Genomic DNA, 25,966 nt, shown 5'->3' with positions numbered 1-25,966 from the left:
TCTGTCTTTCTAGCTCCCTTTCAGACACTTGCCAAGACTCCTAAGCCTGCATACGCCGAAACTCTGGGTATTCTCTCCATCTCTGTGTCTCCTCTCTTTCTCTCTGAAGACACTTCCCACTTGGCTGTTCTCAGACTTGCACTGATGAGCCGGCCTGCTCCTTGACCTCTGGTTCAGAAAGCAAGACTATCTCCCTTCCACCACCCTCCAGGCAGACACCATCAGCCATGCAGAATACCTCACTGGCGTGGCCTGTTGTTTTTCTCTCAAAGTCTGAAATAATGGTTTTTGAGTTTCCTTGAACTTTGTCTTAAAGTTCTTTTTGAAACCTGCAAAAGGGACCATATGTTCCTCAGTAACAAACAGACCCCTTTATCTGTTCTTCCCAAACTGGCCCGAATGATTATGTCTCTTCTCTCTACTTTTGAGCAGTACTTGCCCTTTAATTGACATATTGAAGATGAGGGGCCAAGCATAGCAAGCTATCGGAGCGCTGACTCTTGGCCTAAAAACTCCAGTTACTTCCGTGCATTTCTGGAGAGCTGCATGTAAGTATAACAGTTTTTGTTTTGTTTTGTTTTTAAATCAAAGCACAAAGAAAGCTACCATTCAAAGGGCCATGAAGACAAGGCTACAGCTCCATGATTGAGCACCTACCACATGTGTGAGGCTCTGGGCACTAATGAACCAGTAAATCCAGACTGAGGATATGATGTTGTTTGCCTAGCATGAGCCAGGCATTGGGTTCAATTTCCAGCACCACAAACACTAATAAATCCTTTCTACAACATGCTCATCCCCTAATTTTTCTCTTTGTTTAATAAATAATAGGGCCAAACATCTAAAAAAGAAAATCTACAGTGAGGTTAAGGCAAATTCAAATATTATCAGTGTGGTGGTTTAAATGAGAATGTCCCCTATAGACTTGTATGTTAAATACATGGCTCCTAGTTGGTAGAACTGTTTGAAAGGATTAAAGGGTGTGGTCATTTTGGAGGAGATGTGTCGCTGGGGGTGGGCTTTGAGGTTTGAAAAAACTAATCACATTTGAGTTCTCTCTCTCTCTCTCTCTCTCTTTCTCTCTCTCTCTCTCTCTGCTTCTTACTTGCACATCAAGATGTGAGCTCTCAATCATTCCTGCTGCCAAGCATTTGTTCCGCCATCTTGAACTCTAATTCTCTCAAACTGTAAGCCCCAAATTAAATGCTCTCTCTTATTAGTTACTTTGGTCATGGTGTTCCATCACAGCAATAGAAAAGTAGCTTAGATATCTATCAAGCACCAAAGAAGGTATGAATGAATATACTCTTCTAGAATGATACATGAACATAAATTATTTTATGACAAAGAAATGAATTTATGACACAAAAATGAATTCCACTAAAGCCTACATAGGTCATCCACCTGCGCATCCCCATGGATTCCCTTCTTCAATCTGTGTCCGATTGTCTGGTCCAAAGATGCAGCTCTGTTTGAACATTGGAAACACCTCTTAAGAATCTCTACTGCTGATGTAAGAACACTAGCCCGAGATTCCAATCCAACTGATGTAGAATGGGCCCTGGTGACTTTAAAATGCAGGCAGGCCTCCAGAACCACAGGCTGCCACAAAGCCCAGGATAAGTCACCCCAGTGTGGCAAGCTGCTGAACCCCAGGGTCTCAGATTCCTCAGCTGTCATGTCTAAATGTCTTCCCTGCCTCCTGTGCTGTTATCAACCTGAGCAGGGATGCATGGACTTAGCAAGCTGCAGGATATGCTATTACCATTGCCACCGTCGCCACTGCTGTCGTCTGTCCCCCTCCAAGTCACCGACGTGACAGCCAGCATCGTGGACAATGAAACTGGCTCTACTGACAGAAATACAATACTTTATTCCTGGATGATCCTATTTTACATTCTCTTAATTACAACTTAAATGTTCTGCCGTGCTTCCAACTAAAATCAATAGACTAGACTAAGCCCCCCTATTCTCGCTAGGCATTTTTTTTTTTTTTTGGTTTTTTTGAGACAGGGTTTCTCTGTGGTTTTGGAGCCTGTCCTGGAACTAGCTCTTGTAGACCAGGCTGGTCTCGAACTCACAGAGATCCGCCTGCCTCTGCCTCCCGAGTGCTGGGATTAAAGGCATGCGCCACCACCACCCAGCTCTTGCTAGGCATTTTCATTTCTTGTATAAGTCTCCTGGTTCAGACACTGCTTGTAAAACCTGTACTTAGAGGCTGGAGATACGGTTCTGTCAATAAAGTGCCTACCGCACAAACATGACCACCTGGGTTCAGAAGCCTTGGGTCCATGTGAAAAGCCTGGTATAGTGGAATGTGACCTTGGAAGGACAGAGACAAGTGGATCCCTGGAGCTCATCGGTCAAATATAGCCAAATCAGACCTCCAGGTTCTTCAAACAAGGTAGAGAGTGACCAAGGGATGCACCCAAAGATGACCTCTGACGTCCACACACACACACTTCCATACATGTAGAAAGGCACTTTCATGCACATGTGTATGTACCTACATGACCGCCTATGTATAACACACCCAACCTATATTCCTCAGCTATCAGCCAGAAACTAAAGTCGTGTCTGGCTTCCTGCTTTTGAAGTGTGCAAAGACAAAAGTGCTGTCAGGGAGAAGAAACTGGGAAAAACCCGTAAAATTGTGCCTGAGTGTTGATGATCACGCTGCCTCGGTCATCGGAGCAGTGATGATGCTAAATCAGGCTACTATAATTATACTCATGTAGCCCTCAAAACATTTTTTAAAAAACTCAAAATGGAAATGCTGAGTGAAACAGGCCAAACAAAGCAAGGATTGAGTCAGGAACATGGAGGTCCTCGAACTGATGGACACAGTGGATGATGTCAGATATGATCTAAACCAGCCTGCAAAGAGCAGCATCCTCTTTTATGGCAGCCTTAAAACATCTGTTTGGAAGACAAAATATTCCGGAAATCCCTCATGGGTGTATGAGCTACTTTTTTGAGTCAGTGTGATAAAATGCCTAACTGAGGTAACTTGAGGGAGAAGGGATCTGATTTGGCTCATGGTTTTGGAGATTATCAGTCCATCGTGGTGGGGAAAGTAGAGGATAGATGGATACTGGACAAGCTATTTTAACAATGGAAAGCATCAAAATGTATATTTACCAGGACAATTTGTCTTCCATGACATGCCCAAAACAAAAACAACTCAGCTCACATCGTTGGAACTGTCACAATGGAAGAGTCCTTGAGAAATCAGCTCAGCCAGCCTCTTTAGGTGAAACTGGACCTGTCTAACATACAGTACACATCTTAAATTTCATTCCAATATTAGGTCATCTTTCTCTGCCACAAAATGGTTTTTATCTAAGTTAAATCACGTCTATGAGTTCTATGTTCCTTATCAAGTCCATGTTTAGAACTCAGTTCAGTTGGTGGCCAGTGGTCAACTGGTGACCTTCAATGCCAGACCCTCCTGCCTCCATTTCCCAAGTGCTGGAATCACAGACATACCTGCTTGTACATTATGCTGGGGATCAAACCCAGGGCTTTGTCCATCTAAGGGAAGTGGTCTACCAGCTGGGCCACATCTCTAGCCCAGGGCTGTTCATTTCCTAAAGGCTGGTTTTCCTCACTGTAAAGAAGGGCAGTGGTATCCATGTGCTGTGATTCTAATTCTTCAAGGCCTTAAAAAATCTTTACAGTGGCCCCAACCCTGAATGTCAGGCTCTCAAATCTAGTAATAAATATACGGTAAACAAATGGCAGTTGTCAAATTGCTCAAGTGAAGCAATGCCAGTCACTTCTGGCTCTCTTCCCAGAAGTCCATTTCCAGCCATTGATAGTTCTTATGGCTCCCTATGGAGCCTTCTCCCCACTCCCCACTCCACACACACTCCCCATCTGGTCCCCAGTGAACAGAACGTGAGATTCTACGACTTTGGTTTCCCCCCTCTCTCTGGGAGGCTTTAATGATACAGTCTTCTAGGATTTACACTCCATTTTTCAAGTTCAAAGAAAAACTTGCTGTGGTTAACAAGGCCTGTTTGAACAGTAAGACTTCTGCATACAAAGCATGCTTTCCAACAATATGTGAAACACGTTCTCAGAGGAGGTTTTCCGTAGCTCCTCCAACACTCGCAGAGTCACTGGCTTAGTCCACCAAATCCTGCGGCCCAGGAGACAAGCTCCACATACCGGCAGGCTCCACTCTACTGCGGATGCTATCATTAAAAAGAAGAAAAAGTTGCCCACTTCCATCCAAATGAATTGAGACAGGCAGTATAGATGGCCAACTCAGGAACACTTGGTAGCTTAAATTACTTATAGATCATGTTGACAACTAAATTGTAGCCTGCAGAATTATCTACAGCCAAAAGAGTTCTTGCTTACATATTTGGATTTGTATGACAGATGTTCTGAAAACCTTCAATGGAATGTATTTATTAATGACACTCTGTGTGTGTGTGTGTGTGTGTGTGTGTGTGTGTGTGTGTGTGTACAGAGAGAGAGAGAGAGATTGGGGGGGGAGGGAGAGAGAGAGAGAAGCCTGACAAAAGAAAGGGAAGGTTATTTTGGCTCACAGTTGCAGGGGATCTCAGTCCACCACCTTGAGGAAAGCATGGTAACTGATGTGACTCTATCTCAGGAAATCAAATGGCCCTGGAAGTGGCACTGGGCTAAAGGCTTCAACGGCCCACATTCAGTGACATCACTATGTTCTAAAACAGAGCCGCTAGCTGGGGACCAGATGAGTCTGTGGTAGACATTCAGACCCAGACCACAACATGGAGAATGTGGGCTCTGCCCCAAAGCCCTGAGAACATCTACACTGCAAACTTCCCCTCTACCAGGGAGATGGGATCATTGGGTTTTTTACTGATGAAAAATTTCCCTAAGGAAGAAAAAGCACAAAAGAAAAAGCTTAAAGAAACATCACTTGAAGTGATTTCACTTGAGAAAAGACAACAAGGAAGTCTGAAGGTCCCCATTAAAGGACTCAGGTACCTCTGAACCTGACTTATTGGGTGAAGAAAACCTTCACGGTGAAACAGCCAAAGGATCCCATGATGGAAATAGGGTCTAATACAATGAAAAGGAGGTGCTGATTGATTCCTCAGGAAAGCTTCCTGTCTGAGGAAATGGGGAATGGTTTTGAAAGATGGCTATGATCATAGAAACAAAACCTTGAGAACAAAAGAGATTCTTTTCTTGCTATTTAACCAAGTAGAAAGATACAAACATGTCATAAATGGCCATCCAGAGACATAGGGGGACAAGCAGATATAGAGGGTCAAAAATGATGAATCAGGGCCAGGTGGATGCCTGTCACATGAGCCTCATGGCCTGAGTTTGACTCATACAGAGACCCCATATTCAGGGGCAGGACGGAGAATATGGACTCTACAATTTCATCCTTACTTCTTAACCTTCATCCCACCCCACACCTACGAGGCACCAGTTTAAATTACCTCTTCTAGGTCTTCTTGCTTGTAATCACTTCAGGCATTCTGTACCGTACAGTTCTGACCTGCCCTCGGACCCTTTACAGTGCCCCAACTCTTGGAGAGTTGACATCTGATCCTCACACACAAACATTTAGGTGTATGAGCATACCCACACATAATAATAATAAATTAAATTTACTTTAAAAATAATTACAAATTAAATAAACTGGCCAATCAGTTCAATAGGTAATGGAGAGCTACTCTTTTATCAAGAAGCAAAGTTTTCAAAGACAATTGCAACATTAACTAACTTTAGTAATACACAATATGTCAGAAGACCTAGGATTATGATTTGCGTTTTAAATGTCCCCCAAAGGCCATGTGTTAAAGACTTGGTTATCAGTTTGTGGTGCTATTGAGAAGTGATAGAAACTTTAGGCAATGGGACTTAATCGATAAAGGTGAGATAACTTAGGGATGCTCCCCAAAGGAAAACTGGAGTCCTAAAGAGAATCAGAGCGAGTGGTGCTGGGCTCCAAAGTCACAACAACAGAAGAGTAACCGAAACAGGCATTACACCCCAAAATATCTCAGTGCTTTGGATTCAGTTATGCCCCATACCCTTTGTGAATCTAAACTAAAGAATTAACACAAAGAGATTCACATGGAGGGAGAGCAAGTTTCAACACCCATCTCAAGGCCTAGAGGCAAGAAACCTTTGAAGGCTAGATCTAGGTATGACTTGAGGTCCTGTCAGATGCAAAAGGGCTTGGGGAACCTGCAAACGCCCCTAGACACATGTATGGGGATGCCCTAGGCTTTCCCTGGCTTGGTACACGAGGCTGGGCAGTAGAATGACTTCACAGTGCTGAATCAAAGTCACCCTCACCTCATTCAACTGCCTCAGGCTGACAGAGATTAATAAATACGTTTTCTATGGTATTCTGAGAAGAAAAAAGCATATAAAAATATCTTGAACTGTTTCTGGGGCCTCTCTCTGCCCCTTCCCCTTCGATTGGATGTGGGGACTTTCTCAGGTTATTAGCAGTATTGTGGCTCTGTTTCTGCTATCCATCCCAGATCTATATTATGGAGTATATGACATATGGACATGCTGAGTGGCTGAACTGCTCAAGTTCAAGTCAAACACCATCATATACATCCACAAAGCTCTGGAACTACAGACAGGCCCACTTCTTGAACAACCTGTGCTGATGATGAACTCTGTTAGTAAAATACCCATTAGGTAAAAATTCTAACACTAGCACACGTATTTATAAATCATAACAGTAAAACAGAAATACTATTGCCCTAGAATATCATGTACAATTAAAATGATACGATATTAAGGTTTTATGGAGTTAGAGCAAAGAAACAACACTGATTTTATTTTACCTAAGTATAATACAAATGCACCTTTTTATTTCAGTGGAAAACCTTATGAACGACAGACAGTATTTGAAGTGACCAAAGGAATACCTGAACATGTCATCTGCCTCATCCTTACAGAAGGGGCGATGATGAACTATGAGCAACAGAAAGGTCAGTCCTCTCATTCTCTTGCAAGCTTCAAATACATTTTTGGCATTGTCTTCAAGCCATGGCTCCTTTCAGGAATCTTAAAAACTTGGTCCATTTTGAAAACTTTACTTTAAGTAAAATCAGGTATTGTACCCCATGAATCTGCTTATGTAAACTGCCAATGTCCTTTCAAGCATAGGCAAGTAAACAAAGATATCCTTGTTCCCAGGCCCATGAATGCCTGACTAGTGGATAAACCATCAATCTCAAATGGTATCTTTGAGTCTCAATTTCTTTCTTACTCTTAAGAACAAATTTATAAGAGCGAGTTCTAACAGGCTCCTTCTGCTTCCCCTTGGGCCATCTTGTCTACCCACTCTGGAAACCACTTCTTCAGTGAGACACCAGAACTGGAGATACAGCCTTAGATGGACTCCAGATTAAAGACATGAAATAAGGAAGTCTCCACAGATGGCCATGTGGAAAGCAAAGCAGGCTGGTGTTGAATTTTGAAAAATGTCCCCAGCTGAGAAACAGAAGGAAGAAGAGATCTCAGCAGATGGACAGATGAACGGGAACACAAAATGTACTTAGTGTCACAATAAGCTATCAGGGAGTTTTAAGAAGTTAGTGGGTCTAGTGTTGGCCAAAAGACTCTGGTGTTTCAGAAAAGCTGAGGAGACCTTATACCATGAAAAGACCACAATGTTTGGTGACTCAAAATTAATTTTGTTATTGTTTTTGGGAATACAGCATGAGTACTACAGTTAAACAGAAGTCATGATGTAGGGGATTAGTGAACCAGTTTATCGAGAGGAAGTTGGGCTGTCAATGTAGAAATATGATTTCAAGAACTTTGGTGGTAAAAGAAAACAAAAGAGAAGAAAAACCAAAAAAAAAAAAGGCAATAGATGAGGTAGAAAACTAGGAGAGTTTCTGAAATCATCCACAATCTATGGGATAAAAAGCCTAATTCTAAAAGTTAGGATTTCAGAAGATGAATCTCCAACATTCCATATTGCCAGTCAGAGCAAGTGCTTGCTTCATCTCAGAGAGGCTGGGGACCTTTCACAGTCAATAAAGTACTTTCTTTGAAAGAATTAGGACCTAACATTTGATTCCCAGAATTTATATTTAAAGATATATATATATATATGTTGGTACATAAGACTACAAAAGACAGAAGAGTCCCAAGATTCACTGGCCAGCCATCCTTGCCTACTTGGTGATTTCCATGCCAATGAGACTCTGTAAGTCATCAATAAAGTACAACATATAAAATCTGTTAATTTAGTTTAAAATGGGTTTCTTTCCAAAAGGTTGTTTATTCATTGAAACTTTGGAGCCATTAATAGCATATTTTCATATTAGAATTCTAGAGGGAAACACATAACCATAGAAGCTGAGGATACATCTCCAAGGGCAAAGTGCATACTGAGAGGGTAAGAACTGAGCTCAGATTCCTAGCACCCTCAGAACAGAAGCTAGGTGTCCTGGAACATGCGTGTAACCCGAGTACTGGGGGAGGTAGCCAGAGACAAGGGGATTGCTGGGGCTTGCTGACCAGCCAACCTGGGTAAAACCAAGAGCTCCAGGATCAGCGAGAGACCCGGATTTAAAAGGTAAGAAGGATGGGCAGAAGAGAGGGTTAAGAGTGACTCCTGTTCTCTTGGAGGACCCAGGTTCAGTACCCAGCACCCATATAATGACTTATGAGTTATGAGTTATGACTGCCTGTCACTCCAGTCCCGGGAACCCAATATCCTCTTTGACTTTCTCAGCTCCTGCACACACATGTTGCACATACACAGGCAGATAAGGTGAGCAAAGATACATATACATAAAATAAACAAATACTTCTAAAGAAAAAATTAAGGTGAATAATAGAGAAAGCCTCTACACATGAGTACACACACATGCAGACAGAGAGAGACAGAGAGAGAGGCAAATCTCCAGCAGAATATTTCAACTATGGGGGATGTCTTTAACTTCTATTTACAAATCTCCCTTTGTGATCTAAACATTAAAACTGGTTTTTAAAGTGTGTATTCCCTATCCTGCCTAAGAATCAACAATAAAACAGGAAATTCTAGGCCACTTCTGCTAGGAAGTTGATTTTTTAAAATGTGTTACTAGTAATGGAATTCAGAGTCTTGGCCCAGTTGCACGTGAATACTTACCACAAAGCTACACTCCCAGCCTGCTGTCAGGGTTAGAGTGGATTAAAACTAGTCTTTCCTTCATTTGTTCAGTGCTATTTTCATCTTTGAAATGAGTACAAATTTGCTACTCTCAAAATACTTTGTTAGGTTACATGTGTGTAACTCTTCCAAACACTTGACAGTTGTACGCCTGAGAGAACTGAAATTAGGGATGTGGTTATCTTTGCTTTGAGGTAGCATTGGTGTCTGGTACAGGGCTCTGTGGCTTTATAGCTGTACTGCTAAGGCTGCCTCAAACTACCCATCCTTCTGCCTTACCCTCCCTGGTGCTAGGATTTCAGGCAGGAAACATCCCAACAGATCTAAAGTATTTTCATTTTAACAGAGAAGAGGGTCTAGATGTTTACTTCCTCAATTTTCCCTCTTGGGAACTGTTATAACTCACCAAAAATATAATAACCACCTACTATTTGATAAGCACTTTGTCAGGTTCAAGAAACATTTATGAACCTCAGGTTTATGGTCCCTCTTTTCAGAGAGCTTCAAATCTGACAGAGAAGAAAGATAAGCAAACCAACACCATCACTGTACATGGTGGCAAGTGTCACACAAGAGGAAAATGCCAGAAGCTGCCAGAACTGCGGGAATGGGCCAGTTCAGTGACCCCAGGACTTTGCAGGAATACCTCCTGATCAGGCTTCTCTGTAGAATAAACACACAAGCAGTCTCCTAAGCATTTTGTAGTTATGTCCAACCTGAGCCACACAAAGTTAAGGAGAATTATGAATGTAGCCCGATACAAAATTATAGATTCATTTAAAACATTAAGCGATTATTTTGCAGTTCTTGATGGTGAGCATGGAACGTGAATCCTGCCATAAAGCCAAAAAGAGTAGACGAGCCTGATAAAGTATTTTTTATAACGAGACTGATTCCTAGACTCTGGGGTGAGGACAGAGCATCCTTTATCCCTCATCGTTATCCAAAAGGATGCTGGTGTGACTGAGCAGAAGACCATCTGGCCCAGATCCCCGCACAGGCACCAGATCAGGACAGAATAGCAGCATTTCAGAAGAAAGGATGTGAAGCCCGCTGGGAGGAAACCCATGGCACCATCCTACCCATCCCTGTGCATCTTAGAGAGGTGAATGGAGCAGAAAACAAGAAGGATCAAAGGGATTTGGGAAGACACATGAGGAAGGAGAATAACATAGCTTCCACTGTGGTGTGTTTGAGATGCTATAATAAAGTACCATATGCCGGGAGGATTATGACACACAGAAATGTACTTTCTACCTTCCATAAATTGGGAAGCCCGAGTTCAAGGTGCCAGCAGACCCTGGGTGTAGTGCAGGCCTTTTTTCTGGTTCCCAGACAGTGGATTCTGGTTATGTCCTCATACTGCACAAGCATCTAGTTAGCTCTCCAAGGTCGCTTTTTACTAGTTCCCTAACCATTCAGTAGGCTAGAGCCCTCAAGATCTCCTCACTTCCCATCATTCTGGGAATTAGAACATTAACATATGAAGGTGGACCCAAAAACTCCTACTTGGCATAATTAAATGATAAATCTAAATTATTTAGAATTTGAGCTATTGGACAAATTTTCAAGATCTATACATTTAAGATTTATTTACTTATTTGGAGCCTGGAGAGAAGACTCCATGGTTAAGAGCACTTGATGTTCTTCCAGAGGACCCAGGTCCAGTTCCCAGCACATGCATGGTAGAGCACAATCTATAACTCCAGTTCCTGGGGGACCTGATGCCCTCTTTTGATCTCTATGGACACCACACACTCATGTGATGAACCTACATATACAGGAGTAAATCATTCATAAGCATAAAATAAACATCTTTTAAAAAGATTTGCAGAATTTATTGTATGTGTGTTTTGCATGCATACACGCACCCTGTGCACAGAGACCAGAAGAGGGCATTCCATCCTCTGAAACTGGAATCATGGATGTTTGGGGGCCACCATGCTGTACTGGGAACTGTACACAGGTCCTCTGCAGAACAGCAAGTGCTCTCAAAGTGCGCCATATCTTTAGCCCCCAAACTTTACACTTTCTGTTTGTCTTATTTATTTATGTGTGTAGAGGTCAGAAAACAACCTGCAGGTGGTTGGTGTTGTTAACAAGGCCCTTTACCCCCTGAGCAAGCTCATAATCACTTTTAGAGGATGTCACTTCAGGTACTCGGAGCCTCTTGAAAGATGGTTCCCAGTACAGACACCACACATTCTCAAGTGAAAAAGTTCACTAGCTTCAAGAACTTAGTATTTCCTTTCCTTAGTAGGTTTTATAATCAAAAGTAATTATGAAAGTATTATAAAACTTACTTTTGCTGTACAATTGTTAAGATTCACAGAAAAAAATCTCCAACTGGATTTGAATCCCAAGAGAATAGCCCCCCAAAATGAATGAGATCTACAATCTAAGTATTATGAGGCCAACCCTGCTGAGCCTCCAAAATCAGGCACTTCCACAGTGGTCTGGCCATAAGTTTCTGCTCTACCATCTATATACACATGAGGTCATGCTGAAAGATACTACAAGAGCTAGGCATGTCACTGCATGCCTTTAATCCCAGCATTCAGGGACTGCGGCCAAAGGATCTTGAGGTCCAAGTCAGCCTGGAACACATAGTGAGACCTGTGCCTCCTCTCCAACTCAGAAACAACCAGAAGAAAGGGGGGAAGGGGAAATAAGGCGGGAACATGGGGAAATGCCATCATAGAATGCATTACACTATGTGCTAACTTCAGATTTGGGCAGAGGGATTCTAGGTGACATGCTGACACTGTGTTGTTTTGTGTCAGTAACCCCAATTGAGGTGAGGAAATAAACAGTTTTGATGCTAGAAAGGCAAGTCACTGCACACACTAACCGACACCCCTCCTCCCTAGAGAGAGGACTTGGGAGTCGGTACGTACCCCCGGAACTCACATTGCTGCTCTGACCATCTGATCCTCCAGTTCAGCAGCAATACTGTGAAATATCCCGGCCTATTTCCTGAGCAGGGCTTCCCAACCTGTTTCTTTACAACAGTTTCCATTCTGACATTTCTATTCCGATTGACACTATAGGCCTCAAGAGAAAACAACTCTCTCAAATACATTTTAAAGAGGCACAGTATCTTCTTGAGAGATACATTGAGTATCCTAATAATGGATGTAATAATTTAATGACTGCTCCCCAAACAAATTGCTTCCATGAGCTAATGTACTCAAGTTAACATAATGAAATTCTACCACTTCAATGATCATTTCAGAAAGTAAAGGTTGTTGACTGTACTCTTCCAAGAAATTCAATGACCAGCTTTCTCATAAAAACTGCTGATGCATTAAACGTAGCTTATCAACCACTGCCCATAATCTTCTACGGCATTTTAAGATATGAAGTACTCAAAAATGATGAAGGGAGGAAAGGGCAAGGAACAGTGAGAGTTCCACATGGGGCCTCTGAACGTATCTACTGAAATTTCAGCCATTCTGCTAACATCTTGAAATATTCAGTAAAAGCAGTCCCACCTACAAAATTACCTATTCTGAACTCAAAGAAGACAAGGCCAAACCACAGTGGGGCCTATACATGGTATAGTGGAGCCCAGTGGTGTAGTACAAGCTTGGCATCCATGAGATCTAGGGTTCCACCTGCTACCAAACCAAGTGTTCTTAAACATAGTCTTTAGCACAACTGAACTGGAGGAGGACACTGCAAACGGATCTGCCCCCCAAGTGTTTTGTTTTATTTTGTTTGATACAGGTCTTTCTGTGTAGCCCCAGATAGCTCAGAATTCACTATATAGATCAGACTGGGCTCAAACTTTAACAATCCTCCTGCCTCAGCCTCCAAAGTATAGGTATGGGTTACCAGTCTGGCCCATATGCAAAAGTAAATTATTGCATTTAATATTCCATACAAGATGTATGGAGAACTCTGGGAGAGAGCAGCTTCCTCAGGGAAAGGGCAGCTGAGTCACCAAGACAACTTTGTGGTTCTGGGGACTAGACAGCCTGCTCAAGAGGCCATGGAATTTTCCTTCTTGACAATTTTTTAAGACATGAATATGTAAATTCCTCCAGGTATAAAAGGAAAATTACAGCATCAGCTATTCTAGCGATGTTCCCCGTTGGGTTCTGAAGCAAAAGCATCATGTGGGGGGAGATGGAGGGTGTGCATATGTGCTCACCTAAACACGGACGTGTGAGAACCCATGGTCAATGTCTACTAACTTCTGTCACTTCTGACTTCACTTGTTGAGAGCCTAGAAATGTCTGCTTCTGTAAGACTGGCAGGCCAGTGAGCCCCAGGGATCCACCTCTCTTCACCCCCAATTCCTAGTGTTAGGGTTACAGGTACATGCTACCAGGGTTACAGTCGCATGTCACCAGGGTTACAGGCGCACACCACCAGGGTTACAGGTGTAGCTGCCAAGGTTACAGACACACGCCACCAAGTCTGGTTTTTTTATGTAGATGGTGAAGATCTAATTTAGGTCCTCATGCTTGGGCAGCCAACTTGATTATATATATGCATACATATATACATCATATATATACACACACATATATACATATACATACATACACACACACATATATATCTCCTCAGGTTGAATTAGAGTTGTATTTCCACAGACCCACACCAGATTCCCTGGCTGTGAAAACTTGCTAATGGAGGTGTTGCCAGTTCAGATCTGGTAGGACCTCCCTCAGAACAACACGTGATACAGTGTCAGCTGGGAAGGGGGCCTGAGGGTGGAGCAAAATCTTAGCACAGGGCAGAAATCTAGACACACAGCCTGATGGAAGCTGCCTGGGGATTAGAACCTTACACAAGAGTAGCATTGCCTGCATCTTCCAGATTATTCCACAACCTGACTTATTCCTCATGCATTTCAATCTACTGACGAGGCAATGGAAAAGAAGGTGGTGGCCACCATGTGTGCCTGAAACAGAAAGGAAGCCTTTCCCAGGTTGGATTATTAAGTTGGGCTCCGGACTGACCTTGCTTCTCCTTCCTCGTGATTACCAGAGGCCCTCAGGCAGCAGACACCAGAGTAACTTTAGCTGCCCCAGTGGCACTGCGCCACCTCCAAGGGGAGAGGTCACAGAGAATAGCACATCTAATTGAAATTGGCAGGGGACCTTCAGAAACCAGATACAATGTTCCATGTTGGAACCCAGCCGAGCTACTGGGATAAATTTTTGAGGCCTTGTCAACATGCCAGGGGACTTTTAAAGATGAGAGAAAGTCATTTTGTTTTTTGAGACAATGTCTCACTTTGTAGCCTTGGATGGCCTGGAACTCACTCTATAGACCAGGCTGGTTTCCAACTCACAAAGATCAGCTTGCATCTGCATCCGAAGTGCTGGGATCAAAGGAATGAGCTATAACACCTGGCTGTATTCTCTCTCTCTCTCTCTCTCTCTCTCTCTCTCTCTCTCTCTCTCTCTCTCTTATTAATTTCTTTTTGCATTCTCCTGAAAGATGCTCTACAAGAGAAGTGGTGTGGTTCCATGCTTACCATTCTAAATTAAAAGTCTAGAAATCACTTGGGCTCCATATCTGCTCAAGTTTGTTCTGTGCCCTGGGGTAAGCTGTTCCATCTTTCTGGACCTGCTTATCTGTCCTGCAGTCAAGAGAACCACACTTCAAGCCCATTTTCTAGTTCTAAGGCTCAGCAACCCACTTTAAGATCTGACGTTAACACAGGGAATGCTTTCCTGAGAGTCTTTCAGCAAGAAAAATAGTAAGGCCAACACATTCCTGACAAGTCTACAGCTCTATTACACTGCACGCCTCCCTACTTGAGAGGGACAGCCACCTTACGCCTGCAGCACTGTGTTTTTGTGGCATCAGGGCATGCCTGTGCTCCAAAGGGAACCTTTGGAGACAAGACTTGAGTGATGCACCTTCCAAGAAGGCTCCTTCTCCTAGTCCCACAGCCCAGCCAGATGTTCACCTACATAACAAAGAAAGGAAATACAGAGTCCATCCAAAATGCCGGGCAGACAGCGCTCTCAAGGCCTGGCACCTGTGAGTCTTTCATCCCTCCGGCAGGAGCTGATGCTAAGGCATTGGGGTAAACACCTGTCCATCACATGCAAGACCTCAGATTTGAGCCCCTGTCTTCCTTAAGAGACAGCATGGTGGCAGAAGCCAACCAGAGACAGAAGGGACAGAAAACTTGGGGTAGACTTTATGATTCCTACTACTATTTACGAAGTCTAGTTCCTCGGTAAAATGTGGCCACCAACATTGGCTTATAGTGAAGTGTTTATAGAAATCTCAGCTAGCTCTGAATCTTGAAGAAGAGAGAACATTAGTATTGAGAATCACAAATGATGTGTCTACACTGTTCAGAATTTCAGTGCACTAGATCAGAACAAACGTTTGTAGTCTGACTTGAAATTGATCAGTCTTCATTGATCTTATGGGATTTGTGTCTTAATATTCATTGGGAATCATAATGATGATTTTCTGTAAGTTCCTGCAAGACTGTCCAAGTCACACAGGTGACACATCAGAGGAGAAGACTTGGGACTCTACGAGACAGACAGCAGCTCTATAAGGAAGAGCTCCACCCTCTTCCCAGCTGCCCTGGTCACAGGATTGCGCGCTTGGCCCCTCAGTTTCTACAAGAGGGACAGAAAAAGCAGTTTCCACTCACAGAAATGTAAGCTCTCCCAAGAGCACCAGGTGAGAGCCTATATTTGCATGATAACTAACATCTGAAAATGTTGAAAAGTTTTTCATATACCTTATCTTCTTCAGGTACCCCAGACAGCAGAGTTTTTAATAGAATTAAGGATGTGTTTATGAGGCATAAAGAATGCCTTAGTATTCAATATAAAGGTATAGGAGAATTTGATACACTTAAAATGCATGCATATGCACATGCATAAAGCATTTTTTGCAAATGTATGCGTACCTATGTGTATGTATGTGGAAAGCTAGCTCATTAGTTCATTCAGCAAGAACAATAGCTCAGCACAGCACCCTGCAGCTGTTACTGCAATGCATTTGTCTAATCTCCTTTATGTGCTTAGATTTCCAAGTGACACCTCTCACCTGTCTGTATCGTACACTCAAAACCATTTTCCAAATGCCTATGAAAGGAAACTGCAAGTGTCTGAAAATGGAAACGAAATAAGATTTATCAAATTACATACAATTGTTATTTTAGCAAAAATTCTTTCAGTATTCAGCTCCCCAAACCTGGCTTTGACCTCTGACCTTAATTTTCAACCCTGGGAGAAAGAGTTTGCTTATATAGCACTGAAATTGTGAACAAGGGCCCGAAGAGACGCATCAGCAGTTAAGTATACTGTTCAATCCCCAGCACCCACTTGGGGGCTCACAACCATCTGTATCTCCAGGGCCAAGGGATCCGATTCCCTCTTGTGACCCTCACAGGTACCAAGTACACACTTGGTACACAGACATACATGCAGGCAAAAAGCACACATATATATTAAATTAAATTAAATCAAATTTTAAAAAAATTAATGATATAATGAAATGGTAAACCACTATTTTCAACCACCCTACGGTGATCCTGAATTTAGAGTTTACTAAAATAATTCATCCGCCCATACAGATAATGCCAAAACCAGGATGGAGCAGATACAACCTAGAGACGAATAGAAAAGCGAGAGTGAACCGCTGGTGTGTATTTATTTTGATTCCTCTGTTTACCATCCTTGTCTCTCTAAGAACTCTTTGTACTTGACCTTTCATGGAATTGATTCTCCAGCGAAAGCTATTCTGATTTTCTAAAGGCATGGTATGCTACGAGATACACACACACACACACACACACACACACACACACACACACTCAGAATCATTTCAATGGCATTTGTATAAATCGTTAGCTAAGTAAGTTTACAGAAAAAGGGAGAAAATATTTGCCAAGAAAAGTTACAGGAGGGATTTACCCATAGCCTGGACCACATAAGAGCTAACGCCCCAAGTAAGCACATACATCAGGAGGCGGGGAGCTAACACAGGAATGAGCATGCAAGCAGCTAGCACAGCTCCGCAGAGCATGCAGGAGAACGCTGCTCTTCCACTACTCTTAACACCTACAGAGTCATATATATAGCAGAAAAGGTGGCAGGAGCAGCCACGTTCTGCTCAAGTGACTTCAGTTCACTCTGTTGCTGTGGGAGAATCGGCTCCAACTCCAACCTGCCTCTTCTAGAGTACCGTGCATTGGTTGGAGGACTTGCCATCCACATGCTCGGGGTATTATTATATCTTATGTATCAACTTGACTAGGCTAAGAGATGCCTGGACAGCTGGTAAGGCCGTGTTTAGGTAGGTGTGTGTGTGTGTGTGTGTGTGTGTGTGTGTGTGTGTGTCTCAAAGATCATAGTTATCAAATTGGTGGGACACCAAACCACCCCTTGATAGCTCCGTGTGTGTGTATATGCACACATGCGTACATGTGTGTGTGCGTGCATGTGTGTGTGTGTGTGTTTCTAGAAGAACATACTCAACAAAGACATAGTCACTGCTCTATTCCTTGACAGCTACAACAGAACTAATAGGCAGGCCTGTCTGGGACACTGGCATTCCGAGTCAGATTTAACTAAGTTAAATAAACCATGGCTCATCTGACTCCTAGAGCTTTGGGTATGGACTGAATTACCATGAGTCTCTAGAATGCAGACAATAAGTGAACTTCTCCATAATTGCATGAGCCAGTCCCTCCTATTAAATCTCTCTGTGTTTTTACACGTAGTCAGTCCATGGGCTGTTTCTTTCGAGCTCCCTGACTAATGTGGTCTGCAGAGCCAGAGAGAACTGGAAGACAGTGGGAAAGCCTGCTCACCCTAAACTATCATGTCAGCAGCCATTCCTGCATATCTCTAACCTCCAAAACTCACTGGGGGCATCTCTACTCCTTGCCTCCACGGTCAGCATCACGCCTAAGCTCAGGGCTGGATATGGAAAATTCTAGTCTCAGAAAGCAGAGAGCTGAAGTCAGAGTCAGAGAGACACTGGAACCGTGACATAATGAGAAGGGCTCACCTAGACAAGGACGGTCCAGGGGAACAAGATAAAGGACAGACATAGCATACTGAAGCTGGACGGGAACAGAAACAACCACCTGCTCTTTTCAGAAACAGGGGTATGGGGGTTGAAAACCAGAGACCACAAAATGAAGGATTGCTTATGTAGGAGTTTAGGTTCTTAAACTAAAGATGGGGGGGCCCAATGTCAGACAGGCATGTCAACACTTACTTATTTAAGGCTACAGGAAGAAAGGGAACTCTATAACTAGTCCACATGAGCCGTACAGAGTGCAGTATTTAGGGAATAAAAATCACAGGCAGGAAGAGGCACCAGACACACCCCAGTCTCTTGTCATTATCCCTGCCTCGTAGTAAGAGACATGACATATTCTGTCTCCCTTCTGTTTTTAATCATGTGATTGTATACACAAGTGTGCGTAGGTAGGTGTGAGTAAGTACAAGTGTCCAGGAAGGTCAGAGCAGGACTTATGAGCATTTGTGAGTTGACAGCCTGAAAGCTGGAAACCGAACCTGGATCCTCTGTGAAAGTAATAAGGCCTCTTAATGCTGAATCATCTCTCCAGCCCCCATCAATGTGTTCTTAAAACCTAAGTTAACTTCAATAGGCAGCCAGAGGTGAGAGCCAGTGTATCAGCACAAATGGCAAGGCCCCTCACTGGCTGCATGCTTCCCCATACTAACAAGGTAATGATGACCCACATCCTACCCAGGCCCCTTCCTAAAGAAAATCTCTACAGCAGGCAAACTAATCAGAACAGTGTTCTCAATCCCAGTGCTATGTTTCATTCATCAGGACGCATCCAGAGTTCCATCCAAAACGTCAACTGTCTGTAACGCGTCTACAGCTTCATTGCAGCAGTGACTGACTTCTTCCCTAGGGACTGACTTCTTGATGGAAAAAGGACTATTTTAATGTTTCACTAACATAAGCTCATGTTTTGGTAACCTGCGCCTCAGTTTCCCCAAGTCTTGGCCTAGGGGCTGCTCTAGACACATCCCTTTTGCTTTTCCTGCCCCTGGCTTTTCTGTATGCATCTCCTTCTCTCTTCATCTCCGGGCTTCCTGCAGACTGCTAATGCATTTGCCTTCCCACTCCTGCAAAACACTGGAGGTGATGCTATCGAATCAGACTAGAGCCCTGGCTGCCCCCTAAGCAAATAATACCACAGAAATCTTAAAGGATAATCCAACTAAGGTGAGTGGTGCTGACAATATTATATCCCATGCCGCATAAATGTTCCGTTCGTGGGGCCACAGCTAACCACTCTGTCTGTAACAGCTTACGATGAATCATAGAGATGCAGCCCACTAAATCCTAAAGTCAGGCAGGCAGCTTTCTCCGTCTGCTGCATAGCAACAGCCTACCACGATGTTTATCAGCCTTCTGGGTTATTTTTTTCCTCCTCTAAACTTGGTTTAATATCTACTTATCAAGTTGAAAATTCATTTTGGAACTATTTTCAGAGCAAGTACAAAGACATCCACTAGGATATATTAGCTACATTACTTTTATCCAATGAAATAAATAAATCTCTCACCCTACAATAAACTCAGCACGTAGGAGGACAAGCAGCCTCTTAAATGGGCCTATTTGGATGGAACACAGCATGGAAACATACCAATGGCCAAGGGATATGGGCAGCCTATCTTGAACCCTACCTCACAATTAGTTAAATGGTGCCAGGATTTATCTTTTTTTTTCTGAAACAAATTTACTTTTAAATTCTTTTAAAAGTGTCCTTTATTTTTGAGATCATAAAGTAATTACATCATTTTCCCCTTCCTTCTTCTCCCTTCAAACCTTCCCTTTTACCCCTCTTTGCTCTTTTAAAAATTCATAGTCTCCTTTCTATTAATGATTGTTTTGCACACACACACACACACACACACACACACTCCTAAATATATATATACAACCTGTTCAATCTTTAAAATGTTACTTGCCTGTGTGTTTTCAGGAAAGCAACCACGGGCTCTACCTTGTATGAAACCTGTGAATCACAACCATCAACATGGCACCATAACTTAAAGGGATAGTGGTGGTATGCAGACCTTGGTGGAGACCAACAGCTCTGTAAACAGACTTAAAACCCACTCAAACAAGAAGGAAATGATGCGTGATACCAGAAACCTAGCCAACTACCCAGCTAGAGAACTCATGGATCTGGGAGGAGAGCCTACCACTACCACTTTCTAAACCAGCCGCATCCCTAAGTCCAGTCTAAATATTTGTCCTCATACCCACAGATAAACATAGTCCCCACTCCTCATCAAGAAAACCTCTCTCTGCAACAGACAGAGGCCATCATAGAAAACCATAAACAATCAAAATGCAGAGTTGTGGAGCCCAGCCCCAATGGGTCACAAAACAACTTTGGCACCTAAAGGCTCGGGAAACACTGCAGAAGAGGGGGTGCAAAAGTTATAGGAACCAGAGGAACAGGGAGTTTGCTGTGAGAGTGTATCTCCTAGAACAATCACAAGCTACACCCATAAAGTTGTACCAACATGATTGCCTAAACATGAGCTGAACGAGGACAACAACAGACCTCCTAATGAGGGTAGGGAAAGCCCAAGAGGCTGCAGCCCTACACAGAGACCCACTGGCAACTTAGGAATGCTGAGAGCTGAGAGAACTAGTCTTCCCCAAGGAAGAGCACAATAATTGATTATCCAATATGTAAATGTTTCATTGCTTTATTTTATGGGTATAATTCTACCTGCATGCATGTATGCATACCACTTGCCTACCTAGTACCTGCAGAGACCAGAAGAGGGTGGAGGATCCTCTTGGAACTGTAGTTACCGAGGATTGTGAGCCACCATGTGAATGCTAGGAATTGAACAATGTCTGAGACTTTCTGTCCTACCAGGTCCCACAGCCCTTTAGCCCCCCAAAAATGCAGAGGTCTACATTAGTTATAAACTGATTGGCCCATTAGCTCTGGCTTCTTATTAACTCTTATAACTTACATTAGCCCATTATTCTTGTCTATGTTAGCCACATGGCTTGGTGCCTTATTTGGTGAGGCAGTCACATCTCGCTCTTCTGTGGCTGGGTCACGACTGCAGAATACGCTTTCCCCTTCCCAGAATTCTCCTGTTCTCCTTACCTGCCTCTACTTCCTGCCTGGCTGCCTATACTTCCTGCCTGGCTACTGGCCAATCAGCATTTTATTAAAATACAATTGACAGGGTACAAACCATTGTCCCACAGCACCTGCCTCTTACCAATCTCTACATCTTAGAGTCAGCTCTGTATTAGTGCCCTCATATCCATCTCTCCCATCCAGCCCATAGCCCATTTTAACATGCTCCTTCATTTCTCTACATGGCCTGCCTCATGCCCTCTGAGGTGTTCTCACTCCGTGCTCCTGCTCCCTCCAATCAGCCCTTCCACGTTCTGCCGCAGGACACTTCACGATAAATCCTCACCATTTACTTCTCTCATGATAACCCGGTCCTTCCTCATATCTACTGCCTGGAGCCCAAGATCCAAAGCCAAGTTTAGAGCATGTCCCACCATCCCACCTTTCTCCAAACTTAGGGCTCCTTTCGCCTCACCTCAAACCCTCTGCCCCCATCAAAGGAGCCAGTTCCCCAGAATAACAGCCTGGTTCCCTATCTCCTAACTTCTTCTACACCCCTCCTTCTCTCTCTCTCTCTCTCTCTCTCTCTCTCTTTCTCTCTCTCTCTCTCTCTCTCTCTCTCTCCCTCACACACATACACACACACACACACACACACACACACACACACACACACACCTCTCAACTCTTCTTCATTTTTTTTTGTTTTGTTTTTCGAGACAGGGTTTCTCTGTAGCTTTGGAGCCTGTCCTGGAGCTAGCTTGGGAATTAAACCCAGGGCCTTGTGCAGGAACCTACCACTGGACTACATATCCAGCCCTTGTCTCCTAGCTTCTGTTTGAGTTGCTCCTTCTGATTGGAATGCCTATCTTGCTGGAAATGCTTTCATGTCCTGGAAAAAATGCACTTATGTAGCTGCCCTCTTCCATGCAACTTTTCCTCAAGCCCATCCCTGTGCCCCTGGGTATGTTGTCTCCAAATCAGCTATAACTTTATCTTGCTGGTGAGTAACAAAATCTAGATCGCAGGTCTCTGATGTGGGATTCCTCTCTGTATGCTGTGAATACCATTGGTAAATAAAGAAACTGTCTTGGGCCTGTGCATGGAATAGAGGTAGGTGGGGAAAACTAAACTGAATGCTGGGAGAAAGAAGGGAAGAGTGAGAGAGAAGCCATGTAGCCCCTACTAGAGACAGATGCCAGACAGAACTTTACCTGGTAAGCCACAGCCACGTGGTGATACACAGATTACTAGAAATGGGTTAAATTAAAATGTATGAGTTAGCCAATAAGAAGCTAAAGCTAACAGGCCAAGCAGTGATTTGATTAATACAATTTCTGTGTGACTATTTCGGTTCCAGATGTCCAGGAAAGAAACAAGCAGCCTCCTCCAACAGGTGTCAAGAACTCCACGTTCAGTAGTGCTGCTTCCTGGTGTGTGCTGGCTAGTTTTACATCAACTTGACACAAGCTAGGGTTATCCAAAAGAAAGAAATCTCAATAGCAAAAATGTATCCACAATATCTGGCTAGGGACATTTTCTTTTTCTTTTCTTTTCTTTTTCTTTTGGTTTTTCAAAACAGGGTTTCTCTATTGCTTTGGAGCCTGTCCTGGAACTAGTTCTTGTAGACCAGTCTGGCTCAGAACTCACAGAGATCCGCCTGCATCTTCCTCCCAAATGCTGGGATTAAAGGCGTGCACCTCCACTGCCCAACTAATAGAGCAGTTTCTTAATTAGTAATTGATGGAAGTGGGCTCAACCCATTGTGGGTAGTGCCACCCCTGGGCTGGTGATCCTGGGTTCTATAAAAAAAAAAAGCAGGCTGAGCAAGCCATGGGAAGCAAGCCAATAAGCAGCATCTCTCCATGGTCTCTACATAGCTCCTGCCTCCAGGTTCGCCGAATGAACCCTTTCCTCTTCAGCTTGCTTTTGTTCCAGTGTTTCATCATGGAAATGGAAACCCTAAGATATGGTGCACGCTGGGAACCTGATAAATACTTCTTCAACAAATGAATGTGACCATGGTAGCCTTCTAAACTCAGTGCCAAACTATTTTTTTTTTTACATTTCCTGTGCTTTTTTTCCAGCTGTTTACAATGTGGTGTTCCTCTTAGCCTACTTGTAAATCATTTGCAAAAGATCAACAGAATAATCTAGCATAGGAGATAAGCCACCTTTATCTCCTGAGAAATCATTCCTTTGTTCTTTACTCCCTAGAGAAGAGTCCATACCTCTAGGCATCCCAACAACTGATAGTGAGAAGCTATCAAAACAAGTCATTCCAAATCCATGATCCTCCCTGGTTTTAAATACCCTGTCTGATTACTAGTGAGGCATTGGGTGGGGATCCTGATTAAACCAATATATTCCTGGCATGAACCAAGACAAGATTATAAAGCCTGTACCTGTATCCATTGCCCTTATGGATGAAAAATAACTCGAACACTACATATAGACTTCCCAGGTTCTTTTATTTCTAAGCCCAGACAATCCCTGGGCCCAAAGTGGAACCTTTAGAAAGAGAATTCCATCTGAAATGCCAGCTCTCTGTAACACAACTATAATTTCATATCCCCAGTAACGAACTTCTTCAAACACTGATTTCAGATGGATAAATTGGACATTTCAATACATGTTTCATCAACATAGTGTTTTCCTATCTGATGCAAATATTTTGTGTTCCCTGACTCTCTTCTACAGAACCATTTCCTGCAATCCTCCTCAGGACAGTTAAAACTCTCTAATTCCAACAGACAGCCTAGAGAACTTAGAAACCAACATAGAAATCCTCACACTAAAAACTGTGGAGACCCATTTGTTCTGGAACACTGCTATCAAGTCTGTGTTCTTCTCTGAGCTTCCCAAAGGTCAGGACAGGACAGACTGTCCTGACCACCTCAGCGGTGCTGGGCTAGACAGACAGTGGCAGAGCACTGTCCTGTGGGTCACTGTAGGCCCCCGAAGGAATGAAGTGAAAGATTATGCAGGACGGACAGACGGTGGGTGGTGGTTTCTTTCGGTCCCTAGATAAGGTTTGTTCCCATTCCACTTGTTTATCTGTACTGGATTTCTTGCTATGTACTGATTCCAAACCCCAAAAATTTCAAGGCTATTCTGAACATCTTTTATTAATACCAACTCAAAAATTTCCAGATAGATGCCAAAGGTGCAGAAGCAGGTACCATATAAGGTCTGTTCCTTCAAACTTCATGAGACATGTTGAAAAGATTTAATCCTAGCAGTACAGGGAGCGTGGTGAGGACCAACCTCAGAAGACCATCCGTGGGGGAAGGGTCAGATGACATCAGAGTGCTTGTGTATAGCTCTGTACTGAAGGGGATGAGGTTTTCATTTGCTTTTATTATACGTGGAAAAGGGAAAGATTCAATGAAGAAGTGAAGCTCTTTGGAAACTCTGGGATGCCCATGCTGTGTGAGTGGCAGAGAAAGGGGATGGGGAACCACAAAGTGTAGAAATAACACAGGAGGGATTGATATTCCGAGCTACGTCGCATAGAAACCATACATGTGTGGGGCTGGACAAGGGCTTGCCAGCTTCACATCCATATAAAAAAACAAAGCAATGCCAATGGCAATAATTGTAATTCTCAGCATTCCATGCTATGGAAATGATCTGAGGTCTACTTTATAAGGGAGGCTGGGCTGCTGGAACCAACCAGGGTCACTCAGCTGTGATGAAGGGTGGGGTTTCGGTTCAAAATCAAGTCAGCCTGCAACTGTGCCCTTTGGAAAGAACTCCATCCTTGACTACTACATTGTAAGACACTGGAGCTATAGAAAAGCATTTTCAGAGCACTGCATGAGTCCCCGTCAACTGCAGGGTCCCTCTCTTTCTGCCGGCTGGAAGCTGGTGGATTCTCCCACGCCTGTGAAGCCAGCCTAGTGCCAGGCCTTACCCCTGCTCCAGAGGATGCTCAGACAAGATGGAGGAGAGCCTTCTCTCCAGTACTTACTTTCTAAGAACAGCGATCTCGTTCTCGATGCTGCTCTCTTTGCCCTTCAGCGCCTTCTTTGGAATGCACTTCACTGCGAAGAGTTTCCCAGTTGCTTTTTCTTCAGCTAAAACCACTTCAGAAAAGGCCCCACTGTGAACAGAAAGGGAGAAAAAGAAGAATTATAGTGAGAGGTTTTGGTTGCAGAATGGCCCCTCTGATCTCAGCACAGTCACGAGGAGAATGACCACAAACATGACTGTTATATGGTGTCCAGCAGGACTCCTTCCCAAATGCCCATAGGAGAAGAAAGTCATGTGGATAACTGTATCTCAGTGCAAAGAGACGGTGGATGTCAACACAGGAACAAAGGGGCAATGAAAGCTGCCGTGGGTTGGCCACTTTGAAGTGTCTCTTGTCACCCTGCTATACAGCATGGTTAGGTTAGGGTCCCTTGGTGGGCAACAAGAACATTCCCTGAAGACGTTCCCCCACAGAGAAAGAGTGGTAGTCATAGCATGACCATGTGGACCAGAAAGTCACAGAGCCTAAAATTCTCCAAGTCCATAGAGACCTTCTCACCTACAGACTTTTCCAGATTGTCTCACAAACACTGAATTAATTCTCATGGATAGGTGAGGATGTAACTACAGTGTGAGCTGGCACTGCAGGAGGGACTGGCACTTGGGTTAACTCATTGGTAGGGATAGACAATCTTTCATTCGGCAGTTTATTTCCTTTTCAAACCAAACAAACAAGGACCATA

At 43.4% G+C, this 25,966-nt stretch overlaps 1 protein-coding gene across 3 annotated transcripts in view; it reads right to left on the bottom strand.

Moving 5' to 3' along the window:
* Camk1d (calcium/calmodulin dependent protein kinase ID) overlaps positions 1 to 25,966 on the bottom strand; it is a 417,381-nt gene that overhangs the window by 235,098 nt on the left and 156,317 nt on the right. For all 3 annotated transcript variants that reach the window (XM_041630683.1, XM_041630682.1, XM_041630684.1), the window contains exon 2: positions 25,222 to 25,353. In XM_041630683.1, the coding sequence (XP_041486617.1) occupies positions 25,222 to 25,353 (132 nt within the window). The remainder of the gene's footprint in view (positions 1 to 25,221; positions 25,354 to 25,966) is intronic.

This window comes from Microtus oregoni, unplaced genomic scaffold (assembly GCF_018167655.1).
Source record: "Microtus oregoni isolate MIOR12 unplaced genomic scaffold, Mior012 000035F_ref0000213, whole genome shotgun sequence".
NCBI lineage: Eukaryota > Metazoa > Chordata > Mammalia > Rodentia > Cricetidae > Microtus > Microtus oregoni.
Note: the sequence above shows the minus strand (reverse complement) of the source record. Positions and strands in the feature narration are given on the sequence as shown.